We start from the raw sequence: 9,614 nt of genomic DNA, 5'->3' as shown, positions 1-9,614 counted from the left end.
CAGTTCCCAGATACTGTAGTGGAAGTTAAAGCTTTCATAGAAAGCATTTTACTAATAATAACATTAAATTCATACATAGTTGGATTATTGTTGGTAACACCGCGAGATCTGATTAAATAAAATAAATTTTCTAATGGGTCTTGGTTTAATTTGGATTTAGCAATATAAAAAACTTCAGCACTTTCATTCCAAACATTTTGGGCCAATGAAGGTATGGAGTTGATTGTTAAAATCATACCCTTTATGCAGTAGACTTCCTGTGGATATTTAAATTCTTCAAAATATTTTCGCATATCCGACAGGGTCTCATTGACAAGATTTTTTTCTTGCAGTGCACACCAAAATGCGTTTTTATCGTAGAGGACATGACTATTTAGACAGTCGAATAATCTATTAATTTTTTCAATACATGTAGCCGTCGCTTCTGCATTTTCTTTGCACTTTAAGAAGCCTCCAGAACTAATCATTGTTCGAAGAGCAGCGGCCACACTATGGCTAAACACTTGAGTGGCATATTTGACCTTCATTTTTTCAAAGCTATTTGGATATATGTATATGCTTTGTTGTTAATTTCGTGCAGAGCCGCGTTGGATTTCTGGATTCGATTTCATACAGTTCTTCGACTATTTTCCATGAAACAACGCCATCAGGGGTATAATGATTTCTATTTCGGATAATGTTCCTTAGCGATTTAATCAAATGTGGAACATCGTAAATCGCAAATAATTCTTTATCTTGAACTTTAAAGCTGGGGTTCTTAATGTCGACTCCCAGTCTTCTGAAAACAGCTCTATTATTTGAGCCCTTGTTCAACACTTGGCTTGTACTTGTTCAATATTAGCTGTCACTTTAGTTAAAAGGGCTTCGTGTTTTATACCGTTTGCAGTTACAGTATAGCTTAAAACGTATTTCCAGTTTTCAAATAGGCCTCGAATCATGAAAACACAGACTTTATATTATATACTCCATGAGAGTGTTCAAGGTGCGACCGGCATCTAAATTTTTTCTTTCCACATTCCCGTCGGAAAGCGCGCGAATGACAATTTATTTGAAATACATATATGTTAAACCAATTCCATTTATATTTATGTATATTTATTTTAGTATACATATATATATTTTTTCTAATATTGTATATTTAGATACATCATTGTTTCAGTTACAATAAACAAAAAAGTCGAGAACCGACGGCGTTTGCATAATTTTTATAATTTATAATCAACCTGCTTAAGATAAGGAAATATATGTGCAATTATATTATTGTATATAGTCGAGAACCGACGGCGTTTGCATAATTTTTATAATTTATAATCAACCTGTTTAAAATAAGGAAATAAATGTGTAATTATATTATTGTAATATTTTATATTTTGTGGTATAAATCAAACAAATAACAGCTTTTATTTTATTTCCCGCGCCCTAGTGTACCATACCCCCACCCCCTGCCCATTCTTCATTTATTTTGTGGTTCATCAAAAGACCCAAAACAAGAACCAAACTCAAATTTCAGTTCTAGCGGCCAGCAATACGCAAAGTACGTGAGAATGCATGTGCACTTATACACTAAAACATGCTGGAGGCAAAACAGAACCAGCCCTGAGAGAGTTCAAAAAATCTGAAAAAAGCATACAATCACATATTTTTGTCGAAACATATTGCGTGTGTACTAACACATGCAAAGATGTTCTCTCTGCGTTCTCTCTCATGATGACGCGTCAGTACCCTGGGGTACTCAGCGCGCTAGCCAGTGTGTGACGCTTTCGTGGTATGAACTGGCACATCTATATACTGTATGGTGTGCCCAAATCCATTTCATGAATACCCGACATGTTGGACATCGAAACTTTTCCATCCCTAACATTACTCTATTGGGCAAAGTCCAAACATATGATAAGTAATTAAATATGTGGCAGCTAAAAACTATACAATTTGCGAAATGTTCAGTACATTCGATTATATTCAGGTAATATTCAAATCAATCATTATGTCAAAAATCATCATTTTTGTATTTCGATCGTTGACAGCTGAATCTGATATTAATCATATGCCCATACATATGTATGTATATATGTACATATATATGTACTTAGAGTCGGGCTATTGAGCCAATGGAGTCGTCAATTGGGGACAGTATAAAATTGGACAGTTCCGAGTAATACCTGATTTTGAGGATCGTTCTTTTGGTAAAATCACAAGCATAACTATACATATATCTTGCAGGTTCTTCATTTCAAAAGTGTCAAAAGAAAGGTCAACAAAATTAAAGTCTGAGGTTTTGGATCCGATATAAAGCATATGTCTAGAGAAAACCAACTACAGAGAGAAAAAAACTAATGAAGAACCTGCAAGATAGAGTTTTGCATGGATAAGGATATGGACATGCTTAGGCCCGTAGGTCAGCCGCAGGTGTTGGGAATTCGATTTTCTTTTATGGAAATATGAACAGAGCAATGTTATCTATCGACACTTAAAGAAAACCTCCAACAATGATTCTACAAAAATTTTGATTAAAAATAGTTTATGACTTAACTCAAAGAACCATCCTCAACATCGGGAATTACTCGGAAATGTCAAATTTAATACTGTCCCCATGATACTGATGACTCCTTGGGCTCATTCGCCTGACTTTAAAAGGAATCGAGAATTTTTGACTAATATTGAATTAAAGCATTATAAAGCGTTAAAAATGACTTTAAAACAGCACTCACAGAGGAGTGGGGGAAATAACGGGATAAATCGAATCAAAATATCTAGGTTGAAAAATGTTATACACAATAAGGAGGGCATAGAAAATATTAATTTCTAGGTTACAAGTAAAATAAAAACGAGGGAACGTTGTGAATTTTTTTCTGCGACTGCAATTCTACTTTTATACCCGATACATATGTACATCCATATGTAATCAGTATGGCTACATTGAGCGAAATGTGTGCGTGCGGGAGAGACAGAAAACATGTCATCAGGCGCTGCGTAGCCACTGCAAATTGATTTGTTCCGTTTGGCTATAAAAATGATCTGATCTGATTCAGCAACCTGATAGATATAATCATTATCTTAGATTCTGCGTTTTTAGTTTTCTCGTATCTTCAAAATTGTTGATGCCACAGATTTTCGACCTTTGGGGGGGCGGAAGGGGGTGAGGCGAAATTTTGAGATATACGTTTTATAGTGAGATCTAACAGGAGTGTGGATACCAAATTTAGTTACTCTAGCTTTAATAGTCTCTGAAATTTGTGGATGCCCCAGATTTTCGTCCTTTGCGGGGGCGGAAGGGGTGTGGCGAAATTTTGACACGAAACGGTCAAGGTCCGATATCACAGGAGTGGGGATACCAAATTTGGTTGCTCTAGTTCTTATAGGTTCTGAGATCCTTGAACTCACATTTTGCAATAGGCAAAACCGACCATGAAACCTATGTGTTAGAGAGAGACAGAGCGGGAAAGAATGAAATTGTTTTCTTGATTCTGGTTATAATAATTATATGATCTGGTTCAGATTTTCAGAAATGTCGTTGCTCTAGCTCTTACAGTCTTTGAGAACTAGGCGCTGATATGGACGGACAGACAGACAGGGCTCAATCGACTCGGCTTTTGATGCTGATCAAGAATATATATCCTTTATGGGGTCGGAAACGATTCCTTCTGGACGTTACACACATCCATTTTCACCACAAACCTAATATACCCCAATACTCATTTTAAGTATCGGGTATAAAAATGGCCAAGTGAATTGTAAAAAATAGTTTGTGCCTTTTATAACATCAGTGCACAAGTACAAAGCGGACCAATCAAAATCTTTGATGATGTTATTAAACTTCGCAAACTCGGCTTTACGAAAGCAGCGTTCAAATAGCCTACTGGACCGATCCAATACAGTTGGTCCTATATCTAGCGACACTTCGAAAGTAGGATGGTAGGCGTCTTCAGGTATAGTGGGCGGAAGGGCTCGAGTTAACAACACTAAGGTCGAATCCGATACAAAGCGCAGATCAAGCAATCGCCCCAGGGAATTTTTCACATGGTTGACTTGAGACAGGGACAGGTCAAGCAAGCCGTCAACAAAGTCATGTCGTGGCATGGGCACTAGGTTACTAGACTCGTTTACCGAAGACTAAACAGTTGAAGTCACCAAGAACTATCATATGATCTTTAACTGATAGCGAGGAAGAAACAGCGCTTAAAGCGGACAAATGCTGCTCATAAATAGAGATATCCGAAGAAGATGGAATATACGAGCAAGTAATGAATATAGCGAAAGCGGGAAGAATCAGTTTTACACACAGGAATTCCAGCTCCTGTTGAACCTGGACTGTGAAGTGTTCCGACGTGAAAATAGAGTCCACTGCAATCAGAACCCCTCCTGCACGTCGAGACGAACGGTCCTTTCTAAAAGTTGTGTACCGACCTGCCAAAACCTCGGAACTAAGAATGTACGGCTTTATCCAGATTTCAGTAAACACTATAACGTGGGAAGCAAATGCAACACTATCCCGGAAAAAAATGCTGAGCTTTCTACGTAAGCCTCTATTCTGATAGGTTACGAAGAGAAGTTAGTTTTTTGGAAGGGTGGAATCAGGACGGGAAGATGATGCCTTTGAGTCGTCAAAGGATCAAGTCTAGAACCATGGGAGATATAAGAGTACGAATTTCAGGTGAACAAATTCAAGAACACATTGTTGATGAGCGTTTGAGCATGGCGCAGTTACGTGAATCACAATCGCAAGAGGCCCGAGATGAACGAAATGAACAAAGGCAATTAGAACGGAGAGTAACGCGCAGATACATAGTAGAGAGACATAGAGGAATTGACCAACAACGCAACAAACGTAGAGGAATTGACCAAAAACGCCAACAATTTCATCGAGCATTTACATTAAAATTTTTTTTTCGACTAGCATTCCAGTGTGAGCCTGATATTTAATATTATGCTCATTCTAAAGAGGTTATTGGTACTTTTGAAAAGGAAGGTCCGCATTGTCTTGCACTCAAATTTAAAAATGAGCCAGTTGGGATGTGTTGCATATCAGGAAAAGTACAAATAATCGAAAATGAAACACCACCTGAACTATTGCACGGTTTACTTATCGGTACAGAACCAGATTCTATTGTTAAGTATCTTATATTTGATAAGTAAATCCCTGCATACTTATAGTAGAAAGTTATTTTTATTGAACTGAAAAAAAATGTTTCCTAGAAATAATATACATGGCAAAACAACGTTTGCCGGATCACCTAGTATATTTATATTATATTATATATTTATTACTTCCAGACGGTTTTCAGTTGGTGACTTCAAACTAAGCACAAAACGTGCTTCAAAACAATTTTCTGTAAAGGAGAATGAATCTTTCATGGCTAATATTTTTCGTCGGTCCTTAGTTCCCAAGCAAGTTTTTCCATATCCCGATGTGCTAAGTCTGGAACAAAAGGAATCGACTTGCAGTCTAATAGGCCCTTTTGAACGTTTCTTTTCTGTATGTATATTACTTTACATATTAAACATTCAGTACAACTTTACTCATTTAAGGAAATTAATGATGCTGCCCAAAGTGATGAGTCTGGAAAAGTAGACGAAAAAATCCTCTCCGCGTTATGGGAACTGGGTGCATTCGCATTACAAGTGGTAATATATTTGAAAGCTTGGTAGTTTTAAATTACAACAGATTTCGTGAAAAATGTATATAGCAAACAAAGGAAAAAGTTTTCGACTTCATAAATTACATAATTGCAACATACAACATTTAATAGTTTCTGATATGTCCGATTTTCTGAGACAAGCTCAAAAAGTTCCTTGAATATATTCAGGGGGATCCGGGTTTCTCTAAGTTTTGCGTTTTTATACATGTTCCCGCTTACGCAAAATTCTGTCAAAAAACAAAAACAGCTAGCTTGGTTTTTTATAGAAAAACAATTTGATAAAGACATCCTAAGATATCTAGGAACTTTATAATACTAAGTTGAACTTTGTTGCCGGTGCATATTTTTATACCCGATACTCATAAGGAGTCTAGGGGTATATTATATTTGTGGTGAAAGGATGTGTGTAACGTCCAGAAGGAAACGTTCCAACCCTATAAAGAATATATATTTCTGATCAGCATCAATAGCCGAAAGAACATTAGACTGCGAAAGTTCATCTCGAAAATTTCAACCGTAATAAGTTAAAGCCAGAAAACCAAGTAAAACATTTAAATTAATATAACATAAAAAATTAATATGCCATCAAATAAACCAATAAAATGAAAGTTTGGAAATCGCAGATATAGTACCGCGTAATAATAAGTAGATTAGAATGTTTGATGTGGATTTTCAATAGAATTATTATCTTTGGACGTTGACATGCAATGACTGCATCTTTCAAGAGGCGATGCAGTTACTGCACCGTCAAGTAGCCCGTGTGAAACCAGCGGAAGGCTGTTACGCGCGGATCCCAGGCAAAACGCAACCCTCCTCCCGCCCAACCGACCGAGGGGCGCTGCCGCATAACGCGCGGCGCGTAGCCGAGCCGAACGCGAGCATGCAAGAAAGATAGCTGTTAGACTAACATTCGAGGAAAATTAGCACTAAACTTACTAAGAAACTAAGCATGCAATCAAAATACAAATACCACTACAATTACTAATTACTAGAAAGGTGTGTAAGGATTAGTAATTTAATAAGAGAAAGAGAATAAGTGGTGGATATAATATGGTAGAGGGAACTATAATCCGAGCATAAGACCCAAACGGTTCATGCAAGGAATAATTCGATCTACAAAGTGGAAGGAACAACGGTATAAGATTTCTAGTCAGTCTAATAGGAATCGTGAAGTTTATGCGTCTCAACAGATCAGGGCTGTCTATGTCACCCCTGATCAAGTTGTGCATAAATATCACACCAAGCATTTTTCTACGGTTAACTAAGGATGGGAGGTTTACTAATAGCAGTCTACTAGAGTAAGATGGGAGTCTTACACCCGCATCCCAGTTAAGGCCCCGCAGAGCAAAGAGTAAAAAGTTTTTCTGTACTGATTCTATACGGTCCTGGTCCACTTTGTACTGAGGGCACTATACACAGGAGCCGTATTCTAAGATCGGACGAACAAGCGAGGTATAGAGAGTCTTTGTTATATAGGGGTCGTCAAATTCCTTTGACCACCTCTTTATAAACCCAAGCACGCCCATGGCCTTATTTACCATGGTAGAAATGTGTTTGGAAAACTTTAACTTGGGGTCTAACATAACACCCAGATCATCCACCAGGGTAATTCTCTCAAGAGAACCACCAAATAGGGTATAGGGAGCCAACAAAGTGCTAAAACGATGAAATGTCATAACTTGTCATTTCGAGGCATTAAGGTGTAACAAGTTTGCACAACACCATGACTGAAAGCTATTGAGATCGGATTGCAAGCGAGAATGAAATGAAATGTCCTTGTACTGGACACAGAGTTTAACATCATCCGCATACATAAATACTCGAGAGTATGTTAATACTGAAGGCAAGTCATTAATAAAGAGTGTGAAGAGTAAGGGGCCTAGATGGCTGCCCTGTGGTACTCCCGAAGAAACCTTTACTGGCAAAGAGGGGGAGTTTTTGAAGAGGACTCTTTGAGGACTACAACAAAGATAGCTAGAAATCCATCTCAGGAGGTTGGGCGGAAACCCTAAAAGGTCAAGTTTATGCGCTAAAAGGGAATGGTTTACAGAGTCGAATGCTTTACTAAAGTCGGTGTAAATAACATCCGTCTGTAAGTTACCTTGACTAGTCGAAGATCATGAAGTAGGGAACATTCATTTAACAAGGGACTAAAAATGCCGTTCGACCTCGGTAAACCGTATGTGTACGGATGACCAGAGTAGCTTTCCTCAGAATAGGTGGTTTGGAAAAATTGGGCAAAAAGATCGGCAATTGCCTGATCATTATTTGCCGACGTATTACAAAATGATAGCGAGGATGGGTGTGCGGACATTCTACGCTTAATGTTTACGAAGCAGTAAAACTGTTTAGGGTCCTGAGAAAAACGTATCCTGCATCGAGATAGGTAGTTCTTATAGCATTGAGCATTAAGAACTGAAAAGTTTGACAGAGCTATTACATAGCGAGAGTTGAGAAGTAGGAGAACCCACTTCTTTAAATTTTTTTTAAAAATCTTGATTTTAAGTTTTTTAGACTGGATAACTCTTTGGCAAACCAAGGGGATTTTCCAGATCTAATCGGACAAGAAAGCGGGACACAAGAATCAAAAAATGTGCCAAGAGCATTGTAAAAAATTGTTGTGCCTTTTATGACATCAGTGCACAAGTACAAAGCGGACCAATCAAAATCCCTAATGAGGTTATTTAGCTTCGCAAACTCGGCTTTACGAAAGCAGCGGACACGTTCAGGTAGTCTACTCGACCGATCCAATACAGTTGGTCCTATATCTAGCGACACCTCGAAAGTAGGGTGGTAGGCGTCTTCAGGTATAGTGAGCGGAAGGGCTCGGGTTAACAACACTATGGTCGGATCCGATACAAAGCACAGATCGAGCAATCGTCCCAAGGAATTTGTCACATGATTGACTTGAGACAGGGACAGGTCAAGCAAGCCGTCAACAAAGTCATGTCGTGTCCTGGCAAGTTGAAGTCACCAAGAACGATCTTTATCAGATAGCGAGGAAGAAACAGCGGTTAAAGCGGACAAGTGCTGCTCATAAATTGAAATATCCGAAGAAGGTGGGATATACGAGCAAGTAATGAATATAGCGAAAGCGGGAAGAATCAGTTTTACACGCAGGAATTCCAGTTCCTGTTGAACTTGGACTGTGAAGTGTTCCGACGTGAAGTAAGAGTCCACTGCAATTAGAAGCCCCCCTGCACGTCGAGACGAACGGTCCTTTCTAAAAGTTGTGTACCGACCTGCCAAAACCTCGGAACTAAGAATGTCCGGCTTTAACCAGGTTTCAGTAAACACTATAACGTGGGAAGGAAATGCAACACTATCCCGGAAAAGAATGCTGAGCTTACTACGCAAGCCTCTTACATTCTGATAGGTTACTAAAAGAGAAGTTAGTTTTTTGGAAAGGTGGAATCAAGACGGGAAGTTGAGGAAGAGGAAGTTGAGGTTGAGGGTGGCACACTGGAAAGATTTGTAAGGGATATGGGGGGCTTATTCTTCTTCTTAACCTTAAACTCCTTCACCACCAAATGCTCCGGCCAAAATTTGGCGGAGCAAATGGTGTCAAATTGAGTTGGGGAGATGCTTATCTTAAACGAGGCTATCTCCCTGGCATAAGAGAAGTTGAATTTCTCCACCTTTAAACCCACGGCTTTTATTTTGATTTGAATAAAAGCAATTACATCATTAGATGTGAGGTCAGGGGCCAGCCGTGAAAAAAACACTTGTCGTTTTGGTGGGACTCCCACCAGTGGTTTAGTCACCACAGGCCTAGTACCTGTGGTGGCAATATCCCGAGGTCCGGAACGTCTATTTACTGGTGGGATCGGGATAGACGGCACAACTAGCGAACTTGCGACCACGGACAGGGACGCTGCAGACGTACTTGGCTGCACATTCTCCGAGGCGATGAATTCGGCTACCGAATCTGCATCGCCAGCAGCTGTCGTTGCCCTTGGAGTGGCAAACGAGATCAAC

At 39.0% G+C, this 9,614-nt stretch overlaps 1 protein-coding gene across 3 annotated transcripts in view; it reads left to right on the top strand.

Annotated features, from left to right (window-relative positions):
* The first annotated feature begins 1,852 nt into the window (after positions 1 to 1,852).
* LOC117188910 (very long-chain specific acyl-CoA dehydrogenase, mitochondrial) overlaps positions 1,853 to 9,614 on the top strand; it is a 29,316-nt gene continuing 21,554 nt past the window's right edge. The window contains exons 1-4 of one of the 3 annotated variants that reach the window (XM_033393486.1): positions 1,869 to 1,963; positions 2,025 to 2,058; positions 5,272 to 5,473; positions 5,527 to 5,622. In XM_033393486.1, coding sequence (XP_033249377.1) covers positions 2,045 to 2,058; positions 5,272 to 5,473; positions 5,527 to 5,622 — 312 coding nt within the window. In that variant the 5' untranslated portion in view covers positions 1,869 to 1,963; positions 2,025 to 2,044. Of the gene's footprint in view, positions 1,964 to 2,024; positions 2,059 to 5,271; positions 5,474 to 5,526; positions 5,623 to 9,614 lie in introns of all 3 variants that reach the window. The other 2 variants (XM_033393487.1, XM_033393485.1) reach the window with 2 other exon arrangements.

The sequence above is a fragment of the Drosophila miranda genome, chromosome 4 (genome assembly GCF_003369915.1).
Source record: "Drosophila miranda strain MSH22 chromosome 4, D.miranda_PacBio2.1, whole genome shotgun sequence".
Taxonomy (NCBI): domain Eukaryota; kingdom Metazoa; phylum Arthropoda; class Insecta; order Diptera; family Drosophilidae; genus Drosophila; species Drosophila miranda.
The sequence above is the reverse complement of the archived record's forward strand: the minus strand, read 5'-3'. Positions and strand labels throughout refer to the sequence as shown.